At 44.8% G+C, this 26,277-nt stretch overlaps 1 protein-coding gene across 4 annotated transcripts in view; it reads right to left on the bottom strand.

Annotated features, from left to right (window-relative positions):
• Positions 1-18,473: 18,473 nt before the first annotated feature.
• STXBP6 (syntaxin binding protein 6) overlaps positions 18,474-26,277 on the bottom strand; it is a gene marked incomplete at both ends in the record, with an annotated part of 166,522 nt that continues 158,718 nt past the window's right edge. For 3 of the 4 annotated variants that reach the window (XM_084240882.1, XM_084240881.1, XM_084240879.1), the window contains 2 exons: positions 18,474-18,497; positions 24,909-25,066. In XM_084240882.1, coding sequence (XP_084097008.1) covers positions 18,474-18,497; positions 24,909-25,066 — 182 coding nt within the window. The remainder of the gene's footprint in view (positions 18,498-24,908; positions 25,067-26,277) is intronic. The other variant, XM_084240880.1, reaches the window with a different exon arrangement.

Here is a 26,277-nt window from a genome sequence, read left to right on the forward strand (position 1 = left end):
GTCTTGGGATATGCTAATTTCAGCAAAAGTCAGGGACCTTGTGAGGCAGCCCCAATTTAATTTTTAAATCCAATTGATTAATAAAGCATATTCAAATATAATTAACATTTATGCTTTTGTAGAACTTTGCATATAAACAATCCTAGAGCACAAAAAATTCCTTTATCAGACCACATGACCCAACTTGGGCTTAGGAAATTATGATTTTGTATACACACTGAATCAAAGTAGTAAACTGGCATTATAATTTATAGAACTGCCCTTTATGTGTTTGGTTAGTATGAACCCATCCCTTGGGTACCCCATCAGACTCTTATTTGTAAGTCAGACCTGTATAATGAAATTTAATTCCTATATTTTTAAAGGTGAGGCTCCTCATTTCTTGGAGTACCCAGAAATGTAAAGTTACTTCCTATGGCCCAGCTTCCCTGCTTAACATGATAATATGTGGTGACAATTTATTGAGATCTTAGTATGGGTCAGGCTCTGTTTTGGCCACTTTGCAGTTATTTCATTAATCTTTGTAATTACCCTGATCCCTTTTTGTACAGAAGATGAAAGTGGTGCTTACAACAAGCTGATTCAGTTATGAAAGCCAAGAGTATAAATCTCTTCCTAACTTTGTTTCCAAGGGGTGTCACACTGGTAGCTTAAATTTGGCCAAAGTGGGAACATTCATACCACAAAAAAACTAGCACATGCCACAAATTGGGGACCTATTCTCCATTGTTTTAAAGATCTATTGTTAAACACTTACTAGCACACCACTGTTTATAGCTAATAACTAGCTGGGCCAAGATGTAAACTCAGTTCTGAACTCTTGCTCTGCCCCCTGCTCTAGAAGGTTCTTCAGCCTGAGATCAGTACCCAGCGCTTTCCTAGGGCACTGAAGCACTCTGTTCTGAAGACCACCTTCCCCAACGAAATGCTGGTAACTCAAAATAGGAAGCTAAGTTCAGCCAGAGGCTATCCAAAATTCCCTTTCTTCTGTTTCAACTCTTGCCAAAAAGGAAAGTCAAATGGTAAAACTGTTAGGGAAAAACCAAAAAGACAAAGACAATTTGGCTCCTGTTTGTTCAGTATCCATGAATAAACGTAGAGGAGGAACTGAATAAACCATTAGTTCCCAGATGCTTTGAGCAGCCCCACTGGAGAGCTTTTACTTGGCAATGAGGAGAAGGACCCCATGGAAGCCTTAATCAACACCATCTAATTAAGGAGATGGAGTTTAATCTCTGGGCCAAGTGTCCATCTGCTTCCCATTTCCAGTCATTTAGCACACATTAAAAGTGAACACAACATAAACTCAGAACAACCTCAGCGATGCATTACATTTTTAAGACAAGACAAGAAATGAACTTCAAAGAAGGTAACCACAGAACGGGCCAAGTGCTCTGTTGAAATCTGGCATGGACTACAGTCAGATATTGAGAAAGTGACCTCTAATAAATAATGTTACTGGACTCTTTCCACTGGCTAAGATGGTCTGTCAAGTCTGAGGCAATATTTAATAACTTTGCACATTCATTTTACCTGTGTTTTATACTCCTTTTCTTCATGTTCATTTGATCTTTGGCTTTAAATTGTTAATTATTATACCATAAATCACATATATTACACTTTTATAATAAAAAGTGCTTTTGCACAGTATGCCCTAAGACTAATTACTTAGACTGTGATCGCCCCAGACTTGTACAGTGATACCCTTTGGGTTCTTCCCCGTACCTCCTCATGATGGCAAAGTTTCCCACAGCCCTTGTGCTTTCTCTTGTTTACTTTGCTTCAAAGTAAGGCATGCAGAGGGTAAGGGCGGAGCTGGCAATAGCACAAGGCAGTGTTTTGCTCATGCCTGACACAGAACTGCCACCTGTGACACCTACGGAATCCACTGCCTTCTCAGTCAGCTACTAAAATTTGTGCAACTGCTGCCCTGGCACGATCCAGGCCATAAGGAGAGCTGTGATAGAAAACAGAGGAAGTCTCTTCCCATGAACCTTGGCAAGTATGGTCTGGGAAAACATTCGCCTTTTAAGGACTTAGCAGTGGGCACATCAACAACATTAATAAGAGCATAACCTAGATTAAAGAGCATTAGTCAGAGTAGACTCACGAGCAACTTGAATCCCCACCCTCCCCATGCACACTGGACGCACGGCCCTACGGATCTCTCTTCAGGGAGGCACTGTCCAGGTAGCTGCCCAAACCTCTCCATAAGTCTGCCCGGGCTGCCATAGCACAAATTTAGACTATGTGGCTGAAACAACAGGTTTTTTTTTTTTTTTTTTCTCTCACCGTTCTGGAGACTGGAAGTCCAAGATCAAGGCGTCAGCAGGGCCGGGTCTGTGTGTGCTGCCCTCCTCAGCAGCAGATGACCACCTTCCGATGGTGACCTCACATGGTGTTTCTGTGCATAGAGGGAGAGTGAGTGAGTTCCAGTGTCTCTGCCTCTTCTCGAAAACACACAGTCCCACCAGGTTAGGGCTCTGCCCCACTGCCACATGACACTTCAGACTCTTACATGCGTGTCAGACCCCAGAACTGCCCTCCACGAGGCTCATCTGAAGCACTCTGTAGGGGCTCCTGGACGCCCTTATCACCAAGCTTGAGGTAACGCATAGGTGTCTTGGAGCAGGTGAAGAGCCTCAGAGCCCACATACCTCCAAATGAAATCCCCTTTAATTCCCATCTTTCCTTTTGGTCTCTTCAACCTCTTCATAGGCTGGAGATGAGTGATGGGGTAAGAGTCACAGAAATCTGGCTCTGCAACACCCCCATTCCAAGCCCGGCTTAAATGGCCTAGCTGGACACAGTCTTGACACCGTGTGTCCCATTTTAGCCTCCTGCCAGGTTAGCTGGGGGTACCAAGGAAGTCTTCCTAGACAAGGACAAATTACACAGACAACAACAAAGACTTGCCAACGATAAGTCTTGCCTGAGACAATGTCTAAAGAATGTACAATCTAAAAATAAGGCTCTACAATATTTAAGTCTACCATCATCCCTTTTTTCTGAAAATTTCCTTATCTTAGAACTTGAAATGACACCGGCACTCAAAGTAGGGAGTTTTGCCTGTTCAGGTGCCAGATACACACTGGGCCCCATCTCCTGCTCCCTGAGAGGTCATGCACAGGAGAAAATGTGTCTGCCAAGGCACCTCTTGCTCAGCTCCCAGGTTCACCACCCGAGTTTTCACCAGGCCCTTGACTCACAGCTGCCCGATGTGCCTTGGCCACTGTGGAGAGGAACAGATGATTGCTGCAGGGAAGGCCTTAAAAGGTCCTGGAACAGAAATGAGACTCTAACCTGAGTCTGGAGGGCTAGAGAAAGAAACTCCAAGGCCTTGGCTAGAGGGGAGTGGAGGAAGGGACCTCTGCGGACGGGTTTCAGGAGACAATATGCAACCTGAGCCCTGTATATTGTCAAGTGTCAGGACAGAAAAATTGGTGGTGGTGGGGGGAATTTATAATTACCCATCTGCTTTTGAATCTTGACTTACCTACTTTTGAGGCTGCTATGTAAATGATGCTTATAAGACACTTATGAACATACGTGGCTCTAAAACTTGGAATTCCTGGCATCTGGGGGATTGTTTATAGTCACCTGAAGTCTCCTAAGAATTCTGACTTAGTAACAATAAGACCCGTGGCTGATGAGTCCACTGCCAGTTACACAGAAAAGAAGGAGATGTAGGATGTATACAGAATGTTGTTTTGAAGGACTCCCCAAGTTTGGGAGGATTGTATTGCCAGAAAGTAGCTTCTATTTACTTTGAAATGTTCTCAAGCTCTCCCACATACCTTCCCCAGGATTGGCATTCAGGTGGGGCCCTGGTCACGAGTGGGTGAGTGACAATGTTTGCTCCAGACATGACTGATTATGAAAGCCACCCAGAGGCGTCTGAGAGGCTCTTGCAGATGATGGGAGAGCGTCATAAACATACTTTTACAAAATTAATTTGACATTATTTTTCTCTTCTCAAAATGATTTTTGCTTCAGGCTCTAGCTTGTAAGAAGGAATGGCAGTTACTCAGGTGGGGATGAGGTGGTGATGGGGCCAATGGAGGCAAGCTGGGGTCTTTCTTTGTTTGGCAGGTGATGATAAAGGAGCATGATGTCAAAAGGGGATTAGGAAAGACAGCAGGAGAAGACAGTTTCTTCACACCCTCTGTTGCCTGTATAGCTGTCAGTGTTCAAGCCCATGGAAAGAAACTGCCCTGAAATGAAGGTAGGCCGGGAGACAGTTTTGGTGCTTTACGAGTGTGTGAGGGTCACTGTAACAGAAATACCACAGACTGGCCAGCTTACTGCAGAAATCTATTGTCTCACAGTTCTGGAGGTGACAAGTCCAAGCTTCCTTTGCAGGGTTGGTTTCTTTTTTTTTTTTTTTTATATATTTTTTTTTATAGAGGCATGTTTTATTTATTTATTTGTTTGTTTGTTTGTTTTGTTTATACATGCACTGGATACAGTCAGAAGCGCGGGAGGGTGAGAGAACTCACCAGAGCCAGAGCGGGGAGCAGAGCAGGCAGAAGGACTGAAGCACACTGCCGAGGGGAGCAGCGGGCGGCAGGAGAGGTCTGCGCGCCATGTGGGACCCTCCTCCTGTGGCCGGGGAGCAGCCGGGGATCGAACTGGCGCCGCAGAGGCTGCGGGCAGCTTCGCAACCCAGCGCTCAACCGCTGCGCCACCGGGGAGGCCCAGCAGGGTTGGTTTCTGAGGGCTGTGAAGGAAGGGTTTTTTCCAGCCCTCTCTCCTTGCTTGGAAGATGGCTATCTCCCTCTTGTCTCCTCACAGGGTCTTCCTCTGGTGTCTGTCCAAATTTCCCCTTCTTATAAGGACACAAGTCATGTTGGGTCAAGGTCTTTCCTAATGATCTCCTTTTAACTTGATTGCCTCTGTAAAGACACTATCTCCAAGTAAGGTCACTGAGGCTCCGGGTTAGGAGTTTGATATGAAGGAGTAACAGTGAAAGCTGCTGGTTCATCCTTGGGCCACCAGTTTCAGATCACATACCTTACTCTGTTCTCAGAGAAAGGGTGAAGGCACTTAACTCTTCCGAGTTCTGCCACAGATGATCCATCTGACTCTGGGCAAATCCCTTCTCCTCTTTCAGCCTCTGTTTCACCATATGGAAATGAAGCTCCAAATCGCTCTGGTACTAAAGAAAATGGTAGGAGGGTCAGACTGGTGACAGTGGATCCCAGGGACATGCGTAGAACCACTACTTTGTCAGGGCAGAGACTAAAAGTCAATTAACACCAGGATCACGGGGAGTGTTTCTGGAGAACTAAGTTGATTTTCAGATGGTCTAGTTTTCTCAGGATACAAACTATGTATTTTCCTTGGCCACCCTTCTTCCTTTTGTAAGCTGATGAGAGGACTCATGGTGAGAGGCTTTACTTCTGATCTTTGGGAGGGCAAGGCAAAGTTAAACAAGAGAGAGGATCACCATAGCATGTTTCCACTCACAAGGATGTAGACTGAGAGGGTGTTAAAGCTGGAACACTCCACACCACCCGGACCGAGATCCTTATTTAATAGCCGGGGTACCGAGACCTACAGCAGCTTAGTTAACTTCTCACTGTCACCTACACTATGTCAGAAGGAGGAGGAGGAGGATCCAGATGTTTTGGATGAGATCTTCTATTTCTCTGTATAGAAAGGGGAGTCCATTATTGTGTCAGTAGAAATGAAGACTTAAAAACTCATTTCTGTTTAATGGGTAAACAACTTTGGGAGTGTCTGCGTAACTCAAGAGCTAATTCTTCCCCCAACTTTCTTTAAAATAACAATATGGTGGTGGGGCGACCATGTGAACTCACCAGAACATTTCCCCTGGGGCCTGGGAATCAGGACTTAGCAATTCCAGTCGAAGCTCTAGCCCCATCTATCAGCTGTGTGGCTTCTGGCACACAGGCATGATCTCTGGGAAGAACATGAAGGAAATGGAGGAGCACATTTTCTGATCCCGGGCTATCCCCTCGGAGGCCCTGCTGCTCCATCTCTGGGGTCTATGAGCATCTGCATCTCAACATGAGGCAGCCCCCCTCCCTCCCACAAGGCTGATCTGAATTAATTCTGTTATTTTGCAGCCAGCAATTGCAACTAACTTGGCTCCTTTTTATCATAGGAAGAGCCATCTTCAGGAATTGAACATGTTTTATTTTCATTCAGTTTAAGGAGATGCTCTCACAGAGGAATAGTGTTCTTCTCTTCATTTCCTTCCAGAAGCCAATATAATATCTGTCTCTCTCCCATTCAATCAAATGCTAAATGTAGAGTTTTTTTTTTCTTCCTTAGAAGCTCTCAAATATAAAGCTCTTATTCACATCTAAGGACATTAAATTTAGGACCTATTTCTTTTTTTTAAGATTTATTTATTTATACAAAAACCAGGGTACAGGCCAGATGTGCGGGAGGGTGAGAGGATTCACCAGAGACAGAGTGAAGAACAGAACAGGCAGACTGATGAAATACACTGCTGAGGGGAGCAGTGGATGAGACAGGAGAGGTCTGCCGTGACATGTGGGTTGGTCCACGGCCAGCAGGGACCGAACTGGCACTGCAGAGACTGTGGAGAGCTTCACAGCGCTGCGCTCAACCGCCTGCACCACCAGGGAGGGCCAGGACCTATTTCTTCATGCTGCCCACTTGCAATAATCTCTCAACTGGTTGCCTTGACTCACATCCCTTTTCAGTTCATTGTCCCCTCCAGTCAGCTCCTGAGGTTTACTTTGGTTATGACTCTGCCTGAGTGTTAAGGTGGACAGATTCAGCCACCACACAGTAGCTTCTCAACGCTTGCTGATACAGATATCTAAATCCACAAACAAGGCCTTGAGAAGAAGGCTTTGGCTTAACACATGTTATGAGAATGATAACAGACAGGTCTGGTACTTGAAGTAGAAAATGGCAACTCAGTATAAGGAAACTCATGCAGACGTTGAAATATGGGATACTGATGGCAGTGGAAGGCACGAATAGTAGGGAAGGAGGAAGACCTTTTTTTGGAGCCACAATATCTCCTTAGGAAACAGGACAGAGTAAAAAAAAAAAAAAATGAAAAGTTAACCCCTGCTTAGCTAACATCAAGGTTTTTTAGGTTTCGGAGACCTGCTTTTCCTAAGGGTACCAAAGGCATTCTCAAAAGCACCTTGGTGCTGGGTTGGCGCTGTGGGGCGGGGTGGAGCAGGCCAGAGTGTCATCAGTATCTTCTCTAAAACAACAGCTTCCTAATGGGCTCGGATAATTCACCAGGCTGCATTCTGCCTTCACATCCTGGGCCTGACGGGACAGTGAGAATTATGAAACGGCCCGTGGCAGATGAATGGGGATTGCCTCTGCCATCTGTCTTCCAAATTATCCTGTAGGTACAGCTATTATTTCAGTCCAACACTGGCAGGCGGGCAATTGTTCACAGCCTCTGTGAAGAATAGCGGCTGTCAAGGCTTTGGTGAGTGTTACGACTTCCCACAGACCTGCTTTCAGCTTGTCGAAGGCACTAAAACAAGGAGGGGACACAGCGACTGACCAGAAACTCTCAGTCATCTTCCTCCTCTCCCAGGTCACTCCAATTCTCTCCCTCTATCTCCTCCCTCCCTGCTCCTCCTCAGCCCTTCCTCTCCTCTCTCCACTTCTTCTCTACAACTCTCACCCCAGGATTTCTTTCCCACCTCTTTGTTTGCCTTTCTCTTCCTCTCACAAAACTATACAAATGTCCTGGGAGAAAAGTCTATGAGGCCCCCAGCAGTGAAAGGGAGTGGCACATAGACTGTGCAAAGGACACTGGATACCGTAGTGGTACTCTGGGGAGGAGAGGCACCAAGAGAAATTTAAGAACACAGAGAAGAGTTGCCAAAAATAAAAAAGATACAGCATTAAATTTTGTGTTAATCCTGGCTAACAAGTTGGTTGGAGGATAAGAAAACCAGCTAGAAGATATGGTGTCTTGTCAAATCCTCCAAAGGTAGGGGCGAACTTGAGCACATTGAATAGCTTCCTATAATTGGATGTGCTCATTTATTGGCTTTAATTTTCATCCCTTCGTGGACCAATTTGAGTGACACGATTCAGCCCACACTTGGTTTGATGTGACAGGTGGATTCAAAGCCCCCCACATAATTCTCACCTCCGCTTCCCCAAGCACCCTCCCGGTACAGACTCAGAGTTCATGAGGGTCCCACGGTCTCACCCCAATCTGGAGCAGGAATCTGAAAGGACAGCACCTTAAGATTCAAGTTCAAGGGTAGAATCAAATGATTGCTCTTTAAATCTGGTGAATATAGCAAGCCACCTAGAACTTGCTGTCTTCTCCCTTCAATCTTGACTATTATCTTATTTTCTTCCTCTCCAACTCTTTCTCTGTTTTCCTTCCTCCCTCTCCACCCACTATCACCGTCCTGCTCATAAGCACTGCTTAAAAACAAACTAAAACAAAACAAAACGACTTCTGAGTTGCTACATTAAAATCATCTCATTAGACAATATAATTTTAAGTTTCTTCACTTCATCTTTGTCAGGAAAAGAATCTGAGTACTGTACATCAAGTATTATTGAAATGTCTGTTTCACTCCAGTCAATCAACCACAAGTTTTCTCTAAGATTTCAGTGGTATGAAAGTCATTTTTTTTTTAATTCTGTGTTGAGATTCAAAGTCAGTGCTAATGTAACATACTCTCCAGTGTTCCGCAGCTTCTAGTCCAATGTCTTATCATTTGATTGACCATGTGATTTATCCTGCAGTCAGGCACTTCTGAGAATGAAAGGAGTCCCTATTCCTGATTACAACAGAATAACAGCTACAAGCCCCGGTTGTCCTAGACCAAGATGGCCCGCCCACCTCCTGCCTCTCATGGAGATGCTAAATAGCAGGAGCTTTTTCTTTTTTTTTTTTTTTGCAAGTAAGGCTGACTACCTCCTCTAAATACCTAAAGCCCTGGCTGAATTTGTCACTCATTTGGTATTTATTATATTCTGTCTTAGGATTTTACTTCTCTTTATGTGCATTTGTCTTTGAGGTTAGAGTCTAAATTCCTATTTCTATGTCCTAGGAGAGATCCAGAAGCCTCAAAAATGCTTGTTAAGTGCAATCAGGTTAGAGCTGAGAAGAGCTATTGGCTCTCCCTGGTTTCAGAGGGACATTCCTACATCCCACCTTGTGAGGTCCCTACTAAGAGCTTCCACATCTTCCCTTGGGGGTAAAGCTCAGCAAGATGGTGGGATGATAAAATAGTAAAGGTATCAGGCTCACTTCCCCCCACAAAGATAATGAGTCCCTGAAAAAGGCCAAACTGGAACCAGTGCTCTCAAGGGGAAAGGTGCCATCAGAAAGGGTAGAAAAAACTCTAACATAATTTTCCTTGGAATGACACTGGGGCCGCTGGACCCAAGAGAAGGTGGGGCAGCTGGAATACGGAGCCTTATTTTTGTCACCAAAGGGAGCACACATGAGCGAACCCTCATTCCTGGGGGCTGCTTTAGAGAGAGGACTGCACCCACCAGGTGTGGAAAACGAAGGGGCTTACCTTGGAAAACAATAGGCTTCTTGGCAGCAAGGATCAGAGAACCAGCACTGGAGCTGCAGAGATGCTGCTGGCAAGGGCGGGCGCCATGCTAGAAATCAACCAAGGAGCTAGCGTTGGGGGTGAGTCACCCACATCCCTGCTGTTAAGGGCACCCAAGGCCACTCACAGTCCTCACAATAACCCGTGTGCAGCACTCGTCCGAGGTAGTGACTGTGGGCCTATGACCTCCTTGTCAGCAGCTATATTTATTTCTAGTCTGTGAGGAAGGCCCTGTTCGTGGAGCTTGCTGAGAACAAAATGGGGCCTAACTGTGGCCCCTCACAGATGAGGCTCCTCATTGCAGCTGATTTCTGTGTTATGTGAAACACCTGCCTGGCGTTGCATCAGCCTGGAGTGTTTACTGCCTCCAGTCAGAACTTAAAGCATCCAAGTGCTGGCAGTAGGAGTTGGGGCTTCTCAGGAAAGTTCTGTTCATGGTAGTTGCTAGAAGTAGACCCTGGTCACAGCTCCCGCCTGAGTATAGCTCCTTGCTGGGGCCATGTAGGGTAAGGAAAAAATGTCAGGCTTTTCTGCCCTCCCACCATTAGGATAGATGAGGGAACCCTGTGGTCCTGAATGCATGCCTGATGGAGGGCACCTGAAGTGTATACACCTGAGTTTAAAAAGGCGGCATCGTGGGGATGCCAGAAAAAGCCAAGAACGAACAGAAGGCGAGAGAAGAAGAGAAGCAGAACGCCAGAGAAAGCCCAGATAGAGTGAGGCTTTGCTGGGGGCTGGGAGGACTGCCAGCCTCCTGGCCCCCCAGCACCCCTGCCTGCCATGTGTCTCGTAATTCTAAATAAAAAGGCTGCAAAACCCATTGAGGAGTCTGACTCCTCCTTTACCCAGTCTGCTGGATCAGAAAACTTGCTCTGTGTCTGTTCCTGCCTCTATAGGCCACAACCCAGAGAGAAGGCTGAGAGCGGTCTACAAAGGAGGCAAACTTTCATGGATGCCTTCCCTCCACACCCACATTTGCTGTGACTACTATTAGCACTACAACTTGTCTGTATTTCAGACCCACAGTTCCCAGATCATCTGCTCCTGCCCACACTCCTGGGAAAAATGATAGGTTGCAGAACCTGAGGGCCTTAACCGGACCCGGATGAGGGGCTGGTGTTAGCTGGAGACTGCTGGGAAAGCTCTGCCTGAGGAAAGGGCCTAGAGGAGGAGGTGGCTATAGATCTCCCCCTTAGCTCAGGCACCACAGCCCCTGGGAAGGCTTGAACTCTTGGATGGATCTGTGGAGGGTGGTGCGAAGTATGACCCAAGGCATGGAGGTGAGAAAAGCTTCTCATAGGAGAACTCTGAGAAGAGGTACTTGGTTCTAGGCAAGGTGTGTCTAGCACACTGGCCTCTGTCAGTCGGTGGCATACTCGCCATCTCTGCCCTGAGGGGTTGTCTCAAAGTCCAGCTGTTCTTTGCCCTTCTTCTACATGGCATCATAGTGACTGGCATCAAACTGTCTGCGGGGTATTCTTTTTCTTGGAAGAGGGAGAAGCAGAGGTGGAGGCATTGTTAGTGCTACAGGTGAAGCTGGTGGCTGATAAAGCTGTCGCTCAGGTTGTGGGTGCGGAAAGCTGAAGAGCAAGGTTTTAGTGAGACACTTACACCTCGTCAGCACTCTGCATGTCCCAGAGATCTTCTACCTCCCACATCTCTCTTCATTCACCAGGACACTGAAGCAGTAGGGTGTAGATTTTTTTCTTTTGGACCAAATACATAAAATTTACACAATATGCCTAAGGACATAACATTAATGATAAAGGCAGGAAGCCCTCTGCTCGGAAGGACTCCGTTTCCTTTTTTAAAAAGGAAATTTGCATGGCTTGCAATTTGTTAAAAAACAACAGCGCAATTTCTAGAGTAAAGTCTGTGATTTTGGTTGGGGCAGGTCCACTGTTACAACTAAGCCCATCTCCCTTGCCTGGGCGGTCCTTTGCAGAGGACCTATTTGCCATGTCATGGGAAATGGTGTTGGGGTATTTGGACGTCATAGTAATGGCACCTTGACAAGTATGGGAAAACAGTATGCTGATCCCATTGTTTTATCTGGGGCCTTCTTTCCTCTTTTTAGCTAAATCCCTAAAGATGTTTCCAGAAAAGACATGCTATCACTGATTTACACTTTAGTGAGGTATTAGTTACTTCCTATTTTGCTCTAGATCCAGGTTCAATTAGTGGAGTAAAAATTTTTTTTTAAAGTTAGTCTCAATTTAAGTCATCCCGGAATAGCTTATATTTGAATAGCAGCATCCTTGGAATCAAACTGATACATCTACAGACCAAATTTGAGCTTGTTTATTTAAAGAGGAATATGAACTACTGCCCACAGGATAGGTCAAGTAACCTCCTAGGCCATAAAATCATTCATTTCATACCCATAGTTGATGACACAGACACTAAGTTCAATTTCTCTTACTGCTCTTACGTGAATTTAGTCCTTTTGGAAATTTCCTCCAGGAAATGGCCACCACTGGATGCATTTAGGCCAAGAGCCTCTCTTTTACTCCACAGCTGGCATATGTGAAATGTCAAGGGACCTCTGTTGTTGGGTCATAAAAATAATCAAAGAGGCCTGAATAATTGTCTGCCCACATGCCCTGAGCCAACATGGACTGGAAGAAAACAGTCTCCTAGTCAGCGGCACAGCCTGGCAGCCCTCACAAGCCTGTGAGGATAATTTATTTTGGACCTGCCACAGAGAGGTAGCCCTCCGCTAACTTGATATACAAGGAGCATTTATGTGCCAGGCATGGGGCGAAAGGCTTTACATTCATTATTTCATTTAATCCTGATAATAACCTGTGAATCACTTCCATTTTAAAGCTAAAAAACCCCCAAAAAACCAAAAACAGGCACAAAGACAGTTGGTAATTTGTCCAAGGCCTAAAATGACTGGGATTGATGCTGATTAACCACAATGTGAAGCTGTGTCCAGTAAACCACCACAAGGGGGCTCCCTGTCCATGTCCCTTCAGTGAAAAGGCTTGGTAGTTTATATTTCTTCTGGATGGGGTCACACATTAGCCTCCCCAGTTTTTGTCCAGATGTTGAGGCTCCCTCAATACTGAAACATTTCAGACAAAAGTAAATGTATACCGGTGCCCTTCACTCTAATTCCATGTCTCAAAAAGCAAAACTCCCCAAAGGAAGCCATGTACTATGAATAAAAAAACAAAAACAAAAACAAAAACAAAAACATGTTCGGTACTAGGAACCAGATTTTCTTTCCTGGGGTAGTAACAGAAAGGATTGGTTATAAGGTAAACTAACAGAAAAAGTCAGGCTTCATTCACCAAGGCCTTGGTATTAGAATTAAAAGAGTACTTGGTGCACATCAAAGGATATAACAGGAATTTTCTCCAGAAACTGTTAAGCATCCAAGCCATGTTTTAGATCTCAGGGCAAAGCCTGAGAATTCGTGGGCTCTTTTTTCTCCTTTCCATGTCATCTGACAAATAATCAGAGTGGCAAGGCAAATAGGCTCATAGGACAAAGGCCCTTATCTAATATTGACAAGTGACACCTGGGATGTGCAAGGCTGGCGATTCCTGCTCAGCCTTGACAGCCCAAAGATGGGGAAAATGTATATTCTGTAAAGTCCTCACTCCATCTGAGAGAATCAATAGCATTTAAAATGTCTAATAGACGAACTGTGAGGGCAGTGACAATATACGTCAGTAGTCAATGCACAAATCTCTTAGGTCTGTGCACTGCTTCTGCTGAGACTTGGTGAGGGAAGCGGCTTTACTTACCACCTATGTTCAGCAGGCCCAGTGGGATGGGCCTCTGAATCAGCCCCCCTGAAGCCCCAAGATGCCCAGCATCATGACTCATCAGCAGAAAGAAGAAAATGTGGCAGAAAAACCTTAGGGGTGGGAGGTGGGTGAGAAGTGAAAATGTGACTCAGGAAATCCCAAGGCTCCAAAGGCGGCTCAAGGGAGAAAATGTAATGGGGGGTGGGGGGTAGGCCCTCAAGGCAGAAGTTTCCACTACAGCAGGAATTGGGCTTAAAAGCACATTATATTTAATTTCCTTAACAGCTTTAATTTTCTGGTTTAAATCTAGTAAGCATCTGGGGAAGCCAGGTGGCCCACCTGGGGCCTGCTAAAGTCTTTTTTACTTTGCAAGAGACAAAATGACCAGGGACACCAAGAGGACAAATTTGGGAGTAAAATGTGTGCATTTCTATAAGCTTCCCAAGTGACTATGACAGCAGCGAGGATGGAAGAACTGCCCTAAGTTGCTGTAAACCAGCACTTTATGAACAGGTAACACCTTAGGAAGGCTTGGCTAAAGCGGGATTTAGGGAGAGTAGGGAAGCAAGAGGAAGGGCATGGAGCAAGGTGACCACTAAAAACACTGGGGTAGAGGGATAAACGAAGGTCCATTTTGAGTTATGCTGTGTCAGTACAAAATCATTCTATAAGTAATTCCTATATTTTCAAATACCACACCAAGAGAAAAGAGGCCCGTTAGCGCATGCGCTTTAGAGAATTAAATGTGAGACTTGCCTGGGGGCTGTGCACTCTTCCGGTCTCTAAGGTTTTACCCACCTCATGCTTTCACAACGGCCCACCAGGAGCATTCCGGTTTGTACCCTAGAAACACAGCACAAGCCCAACCCTGTCCACACGGACAAAAAGTGGCACGGAGGCCCCTTAACTCCCTTAATCCAGGAGCGAAGCTCCGCTCCTACTTGACGCCAGCTGTGTGCATGCGTACGTGAACATGCGTGCATATGTGAACGTGCGTGTGTATGCAAGTGAACGTGCACGCATAAGTGAAGGTGCACGCGCATGCTTGTGAATGTGGCGAGAACGTGAACATGCAGGTATCTGCCCACCTATTACCCAGGCTCACCCCCGTCTGGGGGAGAGCCTCCCCGAACGGCTATCAACAGGAAATAACTCAAACATTTCATTAGTTTGAAATTTACTGCTGTTATCTGTCTCCTCTCTTCTCTGTACCCCATGTCTGCCCTCACTCGGTCGGCTTGTTTTGGCAGGCAAGATTCTAAGTCAATTGTTTTTCACAAGCATGTTCTCGTGGACAGCATGGGGAAAGCACCACGGCTTTTTTTGTTATTTTTTTTTTTAAACACCTTATTAAGCCATTAAATTTGACTGTCGTTTGTGGTATAATTGTTACTAAAAGCTATATTAAGAAAAACATCACCTTTGCAAGGTTATTGGTTTATAGTGAGTTCACAAGAGCAGGTGCCTTTAAATACATAATTAACTTAAGGCTGGATCCTCATCCAGCCAAATCCAAACACTATCTTTTCTTCCCTGAAAGGTGGACATGCCATCCCGACCACCTGCAGTCCTCTCAGGAAATACTTTTAAATTCCTGTTTGCTTTACCCAGTCTCCACAACAACCCAGAGTGGCTTTTCTGCTATAGTAGTTGCCTAAGTCACTTCCCTTGAAAATAAATGGGGCAATGCAATAAGCTGCATTTCCTTTTCCATGAAAAAAAAATCGACATGATCTCATCAAGTCTTCTTTCCAATTTAATAGGGCATGAAACTAATCTGCTGAATGAGGGCACATGCTGTAATAGGTATTTGAGTTGAACACATCACTAATATCAGCAGAAAGGTAACTATTAGTGTGTTTACCACTTCACGCATAAGAAGAAAAAAATAGACTTAACTCCTGCTGGGTAGAAAATCATTGTCTAAATTAAGGTTAGCAGTTTAGTCTTTTTAATGTTAAAACTTATGTAAGAAAACTTGATCATAATGCTAATCCTAGTTCTTAGGTCTCCTGTAGGCACAAGAGATCATCCCATTACCATCACAAGTGTGGTGATGCCTACCTACTTGGGACTGTTTTTATAGATATCACAAATAACTGACAGAAACAAACTTTCATCACAGAATTAAAATATTTAATGACAAAATTAGAGTTTGCTGTAATAGGGAATCATAGAGCGGGTGTTACTTGTCTCTGAGAGAAACAAAAATTGTACTTGACATCTTAGAGAACTTCTGAAGAATAACTGTACAACAGACATGAATAGTGTTACAATTCTAAAAATTAAAAGCGAGATCCATCCTTAATATCCTTTATGCAGGGCATTCTGTAAATATTTCTACATAAATGCACAACCTTTGCTAGCCACAAAAGTAGTATTAAGACAGATTTCACTATAATTTTAGGTCTAACACATAATCTTAATTTTTTTTAGAGCTTAAAAAAAGTTAACTACTGATCTTGTTACATTTTACAAATACATTCTTTAATATGAAACATTAACCTGAATAACTGTATACTTCCTGTACACAGATATCTAATACTAGTGAAGAATACTACAGCTACTTTCCAAGAAGTGGTAACACTGGGAAGTTCTTTTCTTTATGCATTGTCAATACAATTTAAGAAGTCTTTCACAGAAATATAGTATCCGCCAAACTCATAGTAAAGTACAGAAATGAAATGTCTTCTAGCAAGCTCAACCAAACTATTTGGTCCCAAATAATGTGAGTCATTAGCAACTTTCTCTAGGTTAGATTGTATTAATATTTTGTACTGCAGCACCTTCCACAAAAATATGGCAAAGGCCTTCATGTGTGTCATCACAGGGGTCCTTTATAGGAGCTCAGGAGAAAGAGGAGGGGCAGGGATTGCTGATCTGGTCTCTGTGGGACAGAGAGCTAGGCAGGACTTTGACACAGGGAGGTCAGCGTAAGAACTCAGCCTGGAAGCAAATCAACAGGAGAAGCTCAGATTCAGATAGGCTTTTTCCTAATCCAGTCTATTTCCAAGAAGATGTGAGTCTAAAAGGACCAACAGTGAGGAAAGAGGGCAGATGTGGAATACCGGTATTTATGAAGAGTACTATCACAATTCTACCAGGGAGGAAGAACCTCAAGATTCACAGTATGCTTATGACCTCATCTTCTGCTACTTTGGAAGCAGCTTCACAAACACTGATGTTAGATAGTTGGCAATAAATTTTATTTTTGAGTTTGGCTGATTGTCAGAGGAGGTTTTAGATTTATCTTTTCAATTATTCATACCAACTATCTCTGAGGCTAGAATCCAATTTGGGAAGATGAATGTGTGTGTGCGTGTGTGTGTGTGTGTGTGTGTGTGTATTTTCTGAACAGAAGTTTGCAAATACAACATCTTTTGAGCGACATTTTGCGCTTTTCTTAGAAATTATAAGTGTGTCTAATGGTACTTGCCAGATAACAAGTTCACTGCTTCTTTAAACTTTGAAGACGCCAAAAGAAAAGTACAAAATCTTTTAGTAAGCTTATATAGTTCACCTGAATTTACAGAGAGTTTTCTTGAACTGGATGATTTCACTAAGAGGATTCAGAAATTTGTCTGCAGGAAATCCTATCTCCCTTTTGACATATATAGTCTACGATATCCCTTCATCCCCACCCCAATAGATCAACTTTATCTGCCCGAGAATTCTTTATCAGGAGAACTTAAGATATATAAATCAGCATAAATAATCTGAAAGTTATCTTATATTTAAGAGGCAACCATACACGTAGACTCAATGGGCTCAACGGGCAGGAAGGAGCAGAAAGAGATCCTGAACATTCAAGTGGTTTAAGAGTCAGTGCAGAACAGTGGGAGCTGGGGTGGGGGGGGGTGCGCGGGGTGTCTGGGATATGCAGCTTGTCTCCTTGTTGCATGAAGAAAAAGCACAGATTTTAGGATTAGCATTTTAACTCCTTAAGAAACAGAATGTCCAGACTCTAAGCCCAGTCCTATCTTGCATAATATAAAAATCGGGTGTGTGAACCAACTTGATTTAATCCGACTGCAATGCAATGATGTCAGGTCAGGCAAGCTGCAATTGTCATGAAGTGCAATCTGTCAAGAAACCCATACTTTAAATTACATTAAATAAGTAGACAGCAATAACACCAAATCCTCCAAATTTCAGATCTCAAGAAAAGTGAAGACCATTTCTCAAGGACACTGTAAGGTCTCTAAGCTAGACATGAGTTTGTTAAAAGAAAAGAAAAAAGACTTTAAATGTCGTATCTTTTCACATTATTGTTTACACAGAACCTTTATGTGGACAAATCAATTCTTGATAAAAATCCAAGTTCTTTTCAATACTAGCTACCTCAGTTTAGGGCAATGACAAAAGAAACATTCATGAATGCACGAGGTTTTTAAATAGGCTTTTCCTTAGGTCTTCAATCTCAAACGTTTATCCTTCAGATGATACTTCTAAATAATCAGCCTTTAAACAGTAGTGGAAGTATTTAAACTGTAGCTCAGAAAGTAGATTTCTATCCGTGATTTTGATTTTTTTTTGAATGCTGGTGATGGCTTATGCAGAACATTATGACATAAGAGCAAAATCCAAGACTGCTGTTTCCCCAGATAGATCCAACTGTTTTCCATAATACACACTTAGGTAATAGATTCTTAATCTTCAAATTAAGAGTAGCTAGGAGACTGAGAGTCACCAATCACTGCTCCACTTTTATTTCCATCCAGGAAAAAAAACATCTGATGGGACCACATTAAAATATCTTCCTGCTTAATGTCAGGACAAAATATATGTTGCCAGTTTAGACCCAGTTCAGTGTATCATTTAGTCCAAGTTTCATATTCAAACTAGCAAATGAAAAAATTTTAAAAAGGAAAACAAACAAGTACATACACTTGGGGGTGGGGGAGTGGGGGGAACACCAAAATGAAGCTGATGCTTTTGCAGCATTTCTTAGCAAGATCTTTAGGGAACTGTATAAACACAACATCTTTTCTTTCCTATTAACACCTGGAAAGGAAAACCAAAAACCCTAAATGTCCATATACTGGAAAAAAAAGAAGCAAGCAGAGGTCCGGAATTCTTGTAAAAACCGCAGAACAAACTCTTCCATTTCTCTTAGGGGGGTCACCAGGATAGGCAGTTTCGCAGTTTCTCAACATTTGTGCTTCATGGCAAGCTGAGGAGAGAGAGGGATGAGAAAAGTAAGATGTTCTTAACAGTGGGGAGAATTCCCTGTGCAGCCCCCCAAGCCCCCAATCTGCAAGTAAGAGCAGCACCAAGATTCCCCTCGAGGTGGTAGATTTCCGTGCCATTCACAGCAGCTTCCAGTAAATGTGCAATGCTCTTCCCAGCAGTCACCCAGCACTGCATTTCTCACTCCTCCTCACAGCAAGCGTGTGTCCAGGCCGGGGAGGGGGCTACGTGGTTGGTTTTCCTTTATGCCGCTGTGATAGCCAGAGCCCAGGCAGAATGGGCCACCTGCCCGAGGAACAGGTGGGAACCAAACAAAGTCTCTGGGCACCTGCTCACACCGACATTCCACAGCTGTAGGAGTCATCCCATGAAGGATTCAAAATCAACAACTATGAGAAATTTTCTGCAATAATCCACTCAATATCTAGCCTGGACATTCAACCGGGTTCAAAAAGTACCTGGCAATGAAACTGTGCTGCTAGTGATGAGGGCTGAACAAGAGACCAAAGCCAGACCTTGATTTACTCCTCCTCCCACCACTATTTTAGAAATGTGGTTTACTGACATGGTTGGTCTTTATAAATGGGGAACCCACACCCCACTGTGTCGTTCCACGGCTTCCTGAGCTCAGGAAATGTGTGGAGTTACAGAACATAAAATGAAATTCCACTTGCCTTTTCTCAGTCCCAGCTTTGCCAAGAAGCCCATACACAGATGTGAACCAGAAGCCAGAGCTGAGGCCTATGCAATTCTTCCAGTACCCAGAGTCTGATTTAGGGATTAGTCCCTGAGGTAGGGCCTGGGAGTGATTTGGGGGAGGGGGCAGGATTCCTCAATTCAGGTTGCCTTTGAGCAAACAGTAGGTGATTCTCTGCAGGCAATACATTTGTAGTAAGTGCTGTCATTTGCATCACAACCAGATTCTTGGTCCTTGAAGTATCAGCTGGGGCACCTCCCTCTTCTCCCCCCTCCCAGATGCCACCCAGTGGTCCCTGAGTCATCCTGGAAGACGTCAACAATCTATTTCTCCAGGGTGGTGCAGGGCTGGAGTCTCCCTTCTCCCTTCTTGACGTCTTTGACTAAGAAGTCATAACCCTGCATCTCAGGTAGGTCACCTGCAAAAGCAGCACCAACAGGTCCGCTGCAGTCCATGCACTTGGTTCAGTCACAAGAGGGAGAGCGCAGCTGTGGACCTAGCCCTTACATGGTTACAATAATCTCTGCTTAGGAAACCCCACCTGAATGAGTTTCTGGTGCCTCCGCCCAGTAAAGTCAGCCTAAGTGAAGACTCAGACCTCCCACAGTGCTGACACCAGCAGCTGGTCAACCATCAGACAGTGTCTGTGCATCCTGAGTGTGCTTAGTTGCCATGTTAAGCTCTTGGCTGGCTTCCCCTAAGCCAAGAAGGGTGGAGGTGGCTAATCATTCCTGAACTTGCCTTTAAAGTCTAGGAAACATGGTGGATAGAAGTGGCAGAGCCTGGTCTCTCCCATTCCTGACCACACTGCATGGCCTCCACTTTTATGAGTGTGTGTGTGTGGGACCCTCGCCTGTGGCCAGGGAACGAAACGGCGCTGCAGAGGCTCCTGGCAGCCTCGCAGCCCAGCGCTCAACCGCTGCGCCACCAGGGGAGGCCCCCATGGCCTCCACTTTTGCCTGATCTCTAGTTTGTGCACTTTATTTAGTAACGTGGACCATTCAAATCAACACAGAGCTGTTAAGTTGTGCATAATGAATACCAACCATAAATATTTGATTAGTGCTGCTGTCCTCTTATTCACTGAGCTGTTAACCTTCAACTAATAGGCTTGTGCCAGTTCACCCACAGCTATTAATCTGCAGCTGTGATTGTGACACTGCTAAGACTAGGCCCTGGTGGCCACTGAGACTAGGTCCTGGTGGCCACTATGGTGTGTCTGGAGTGACATTGGCATTACAGTGTGTCAGAATCTGAGCAATTCAGCTTTGCATATAAACAGCTGAATTGGACATTTTGGTATTTGTGATAGTTTTGCAGAGTGGCATTGTTTTCATGCTGTCTATTTTTTTTTTTTTGTTTTGTTTTTTGTTTTTAAATTCCCTGGAAATTAGACACTGCAGAATTCAGAAGGCAAGATGGTAGAGCAGAAAGAACACTGAATTAAATGGAAACAGGATATTTGAGTGCTGTTGCTTCCCTGCTATAAATTTGCTGTATGATCTCGAGCTCTAAAGTCACAACTGCTTTGTACCTCAGTTTCCTCATGTCTATAAATATCGCTTCCAACTCAAATCCTTCTGGATCAATTTAGATGTCAGAGTTCCTACAGAAATGGAGTTTAAAACTTCAAACCTTTCTCTTTCAATGCAATATAACTTCACCTAAATGATGATGATGATAAAAATAATAAATCATTACTCATACTGGCGGGGGGCCTGGCTCTTGAAGTCCTTTGGCTCAGCGACAGAAAGGAAGTAGGTGACTGTGGTGAGTGGGGACAAAGGAAGACATTCCCTCCCTTTTGCCCCTCCTCCCTTCCCTAAAAGGTAAACTTGTGCAAAACAGGGCTGATTACCACTCCTTTCTGCCAGAAATGTCAGCTGAGGATGCTGAGGTGTGGGAAACTCTTGCCTGCTGACTCACAGCCTATAGTGGGGCTGTCAGAGCGCTGCATACACTGTGATGCTGTACTTTTGGGGGCTGGGGAAAGGGAGCAGATCTGCTCTTGGGCTGAGCTGTACTTTCCTGAAGGCTGAGATGGTGCCAAGCTCACAGCTCAGGAACCACACCTCCTCAAGCCAGGACCATGGGTTCTGGGGCACAGGGTGGTTTCCATCTGCTCTCTAGAGATATGCACCCACATATCCTGATGGTAGGGTTGTGCAAAGGTTCTCCACTCCCTAATGTGCCTGGGTCATTGCAGGAGTCCTGGGAAACCTTTAGGGAGCTGTAGGTCCTTTTCTCCTGTAATCGAGAAAGGTGTGCCATGCTTGCCAGCTGGGATTGTACACATTCACCCTGATTTGAACTGTCACCTGATACTGCAGTTCTCTGCTTTGCCCTGTGTCTCGAATTGTAAACACAGCCCACTCTTTATGAGTCAACTCAGCCCTGTTAGTTTTGGGGGCAGAAGACCTGGGTTGTCTCTCTGAACTCTCTTCCCACTAGCAGGCCTGGCCAGGAGTTGCTCAAGGAAATGATATTTTCACGGTCAGCCTACACCATTGAGTCCAAATTAGAAGACTTAATCCCTAGGAAAATAGCCACATCTTACCTAAAGAGGTCAATCTCCTCCTTAGGAATATTGCCAAAGCCAGTGATTCATATGCACACATACCAATTTTAGAAAACTGAAGTCTGGCTATGACAGTATCTTTCTCGCATTCCCTCAAATACACTGACAGATACTAGTGGCCCCTTCCCCCACACAATAAGGGGAGCCCGCCCACGCCCCATCTCTACTGAAAACAGGTAACTGGCTGGCATAGACCCTCTGGGTGGTCAAAGTCAGAGGCCCTTTGCCTCTGGTGGTCTAGTCAGTTTCTGTTTTAAGGATAGTTCCCTGTTTAGAAAGTATCAGTATTTAGCAGGGAGGCCTACCCACCTCACTTAGGAAGGCACAGAATCTTCACCCCCAATCCCTCCCAACTCTGTGTTGGGAGCCTCAACCACAGTTCTTCAATCCTCCCCCAATGCTCAGTATGTAACTTAATTAGGGCAGGTTCAGCATAAAACATTTTTATGGAAATAATTATAACTAATATCAACTTAGCTACATATGTACCAGGTATAGGCTAATAGATTTATAGATTTGAACTCAATTTTCTCAACAGCCTAGCAGGTAGGTACTATCATCAATTAGCCCTAGTGTACTGAAGAGGAAACTGACACTCAGAGAAATTAAGACCTTGCCCAAGGTCACTGAGATGGTAAATCAGACACAAGATGTTTACTACCATACCATATTGCCTTCCCACCTACCTAGCAAACTTGATACAACACCAGGGAAACAGGGTGACCAGGGCCAACAATTCTGGCCATCTGGATAGGTTGTCCAACCCAGTGTTTGCACAATCTTCTATGAGGGGGATGCCCACATAGATGACCTGCAGGTATTGTCTACTCCACCTAGGAAGAGCAATTTCGCAGACTTCCTTGGTAACCTAGTCCATGTTTTAATCATTAACCTAAACTTGTGTTTTAGCAGAATATTATCAGTGCACTATTGATGGCTCTATTCTGTATGGTAAAGCACAAAAAAGAACTGCCTGTACTATCACATTTGAAGACAGTTAAAAGATTATTCTTTTTGGCCTTCTATTGCCCCAAATCAATACTGTAAATGTTTCCCTGGATTTCCACTTCCCATTCCCCATTTCAACCACTAAAGTTGCTGCTGTTATAAATTAAGCTGAGGCAAGGATCACAGCATTTCTATCTCATCATTATTTCTTTATCGTGGAGGCTGGAGAAGGGAAGGAGGGATGAGGGGGAACTTTAAATCTGAGCTCCCTCAGTGATAACAGTGGCAAGAGAAGCCCAGGCCTCTAGCAGAGCTGCCTGTATTTTCAGGCAAATTTGGCCACTTTGTTACAGAGATATCTCTGTGAAAGGGAGGTGCCATTTTCCCCACCCACTTATATGCAGCTACCTCAGATTTCAAGTCCCAGCATGCCATGAACCAGACTTCCAAAAGGTGGTGGGCCGCTGGGAAGGAGTGAGGTGGACATGTAAATAGCGGGGGTGGGGGGGTTAGGGGATGAGAGGGTGGGGGGGTACTTGGAAGAGGCACTTGGAGAAGAGACATGTAGAGACACTTGGAAGAGCTACTTGAAAGAGACATGTGTGCGAGAGACACATTGGGGAGGCTATTCCTTGTCCTTGGCAGATTTTGGTTTTATGTTGGATTATGTGGCAGATTTTGAACTTTGAGTTTCTCCTTCTACCCCAGCTCTCTGGGACCTGCCTAATGCCTTCTATGGTTCTCTCCCAGAAGTACCTTCGACTTGTAAGCTTTGGGTCTCAGTGGCCCCACTTTAGGCTGGGCCTGTTTGGGCATTTGCCATGAGGGATGGGTAATTTTTAGGGTGTTATTGGGAAACCATTATTTGAAATCCTTTCTTTAGTCTCTCTCTATGTACACCAAATATTAAAAATCTTTCAAACGAAGAGTCTGCTTCCTTTGTCTTTCTCTGCACAGATGGCAGAACTCCTTTTAGAGCTTGCACCCTGAATAATCTGGGGTCCCTGGGTACCTCTTAGTCATGTGCTAACAATTTCTCCTCCAGGGAACTCCAAATGGGTCCCCAAAGCAGCTGAGTAGCAAGCTCCTGTGACAATAGGGAATGAATGACACAGTGGGACAGGTCTCTGTAAAGGGGATGCAGAAGGGAGGCAGGAAGCATTCACTTGAATTGGATCCATGGTAGGGCCTGAGCGTCAGCTTTTCTCTTTTCTTTCCAGATTATGCATTATTGTTACTTCAGCAGAAGTAGAGTTTTCTGTTGAAGCAAATTAATTTTTTCCCCAAAGGTCACCTGAAAAGTGTATCTGAAGAGCCAGTGCCTGAGTCTGGGATGCCAACACTTATCTGCAGAAGTTGTTTCTGGAAACCTAAATTTGAATCACTAGCCAGAAAAGAACTGCCCTGTGATCTGAAGCACCAGAACAGTAATAAATCCTCTTTATCACCTGACCAACAGGCCCTCTGTTTCCTCCTTGTAGCTGGCTGCCAATAAAAACTCCCTTTTCCCCTTCTGAAAGCTGTATTTTTAGGGAATGTGTGTGTGTGCGCGCATGTGTATCACAGTCATATGCGACATGTCAGCTTCTGGGTTTAGAAGCAGGAGGAACCTCATAGGCAGATCTGCAGTAGTCAGCTCTGCCTTGCAGACCCATGACCTTAAAACGAACCCTGAGGGGTGCTGTGCCCTGGGGCTGGAGCCTACTCTTCCTGTAGTGAAGACACAGGATGCTGGGCTCAAGCCCAGAAGGGGACACTAAGGTAAGTAAGAAAGAAAGAATAGCACAAAGTCCTCTTTTGAGATTGACCTAGGGAAGAGGGAGGTTGTGAGACCTGATATCCCACACCACTCCCATCCTGTTCCCTGAAACTTGAGCTCTAAACTTGTAGGCAAGAACTAAAAAGGATTCAAATTTCCCAATATGCTAAGGTCAGAGATGGGGATGAAAATGTTACTAAGTAGCTCAAGAAACAGGCCCTAGAAGAAATTAGCCATGACTCTAGTATTAAGTAGCAGATGGGAACTGTGTAAAGGAACAAAAAAACAAAACAAAACAAAACAGGGCTTGAGTTAGTATCTTCATAATCGGGAACATACTAGAACAAACTTCTTGGCACCCACACTCCCTGACAACCCAGAATACAGACCCTTGCCCTTCTGCAGGACCCACCTTGTGTGCAGTTTCTGCAAACTGCTGGGCGCTGTTCTTCAAGTCCTCTGTCTTCTCCTCAGCTCGGCCTAACCGCTCCCCACGCTCATTCAAGGCCTGGCTCGCTTTCTGTACAGCACTGGTCACGCTGTCAGCCGCTGAATGGAGGATGCTGTTTCCTGAATAAGGACAGCAAGAGCATCAGAACCTGGCTGGGCCTATAGCAACAGACCCCTGCCAAGGATGAGCACCCTGTGAGAGCAGGGCAGGTCACACCATAGAAAGGCAGGTCACGCCTTGAGTGTCAAGGGAACAAGCCAACATTTTTCCTGACGTGGCCTGACTGGTTCACTGGTAGGAAGAAATGACCTGGGCAAGCACTGAAAGCTTCTCTCCCACCCCAATGCCTGCACAGCACTCATTTCACTCACTGGCGTTGTGTCTGGTGAGGCTCAAAAGAACGGGACCTGTGTAGGTTTAGGACTTGAATTGAAAATCCTTACAAGTTCATAGAATTAGGCAAGTTAAACAAGACAAATCTTAAGTGGATTTTCTTTTTTTAAAAATTAATTTATTTATACAAGCACTGGGTACAGTCAGAAGCGCTTGAGGGTGAGAGAATTCACCAGAGCCAGAGTTGGGAGCAGAGCAGGCAGAAGGACCGCAGTACATTGCTGAGGGGAGCAGCGGGCGGCAGGAGAGGTCTGCGCGCCATGTGGGACCCTCCTCGGGTGGCCGGGGAGCATCTGGGGATCGAACCAGCGCAGCAGAGGCTATGGGCAGCTTTGCAACCCAGCACTCAACTGCTGCGCCACCGGGGAGGCCCAAGTGAATTTTCTTTTGACCTGGGGTTTAAGTAAATAACCACAGGGATATTGGGAACACAGAATTTTTGTGGGCACAATGCTCTGTATGCCTCTTGGATTTTCCCTTCCATATTACTTCCATTCCCTTCCAATTTTCTCCATATTCCCTTCATCCCTAAATGTATGTTCCATATGAGAAGCTCTGAATTAATCTCGAAGTTCAGAGTAGATGCACTGATTCCACACCTTGAATCTGAGGCTTTGACTTGGGTGCTTGGTCCTCCCTGCCTCTGATCTCCAATATAGCAGGTACCTGAATAACAATTTTCATTTAACATTGTTTCATAAACAATTGATGAGAAAAAGCAAATGGATTTGACATGGAAGAAGTGATATTATTTGAGGACTGTGCTGCCAGGATGGCCACAGGGCAGGTTTTCTGATCTCGCAGACCGGGTAAAGGAGAGTCCTGGAGCCCTCGGTGGCTTTCTCAGGCTTTTATTGAGCTTTACATGTAGTGTGGCAAACAGGTACATGGAAGGCAGGGGTGCTGGGGGGCCAGGAGGCCTGCAGGCCTCCAAGCC

This window comes from Talpa europaea (assembly GCF_964194135.1).
Source record: "Talpa europaea genome assembly, chromosome: 8".
Classification (NCBI taxonomy): domain Eukaryota; kingdom Metazoa; phylum Chordata; class Mammalia; order Eulipotyphla; family Talpidae; genus Talpa; species Talpa europaea.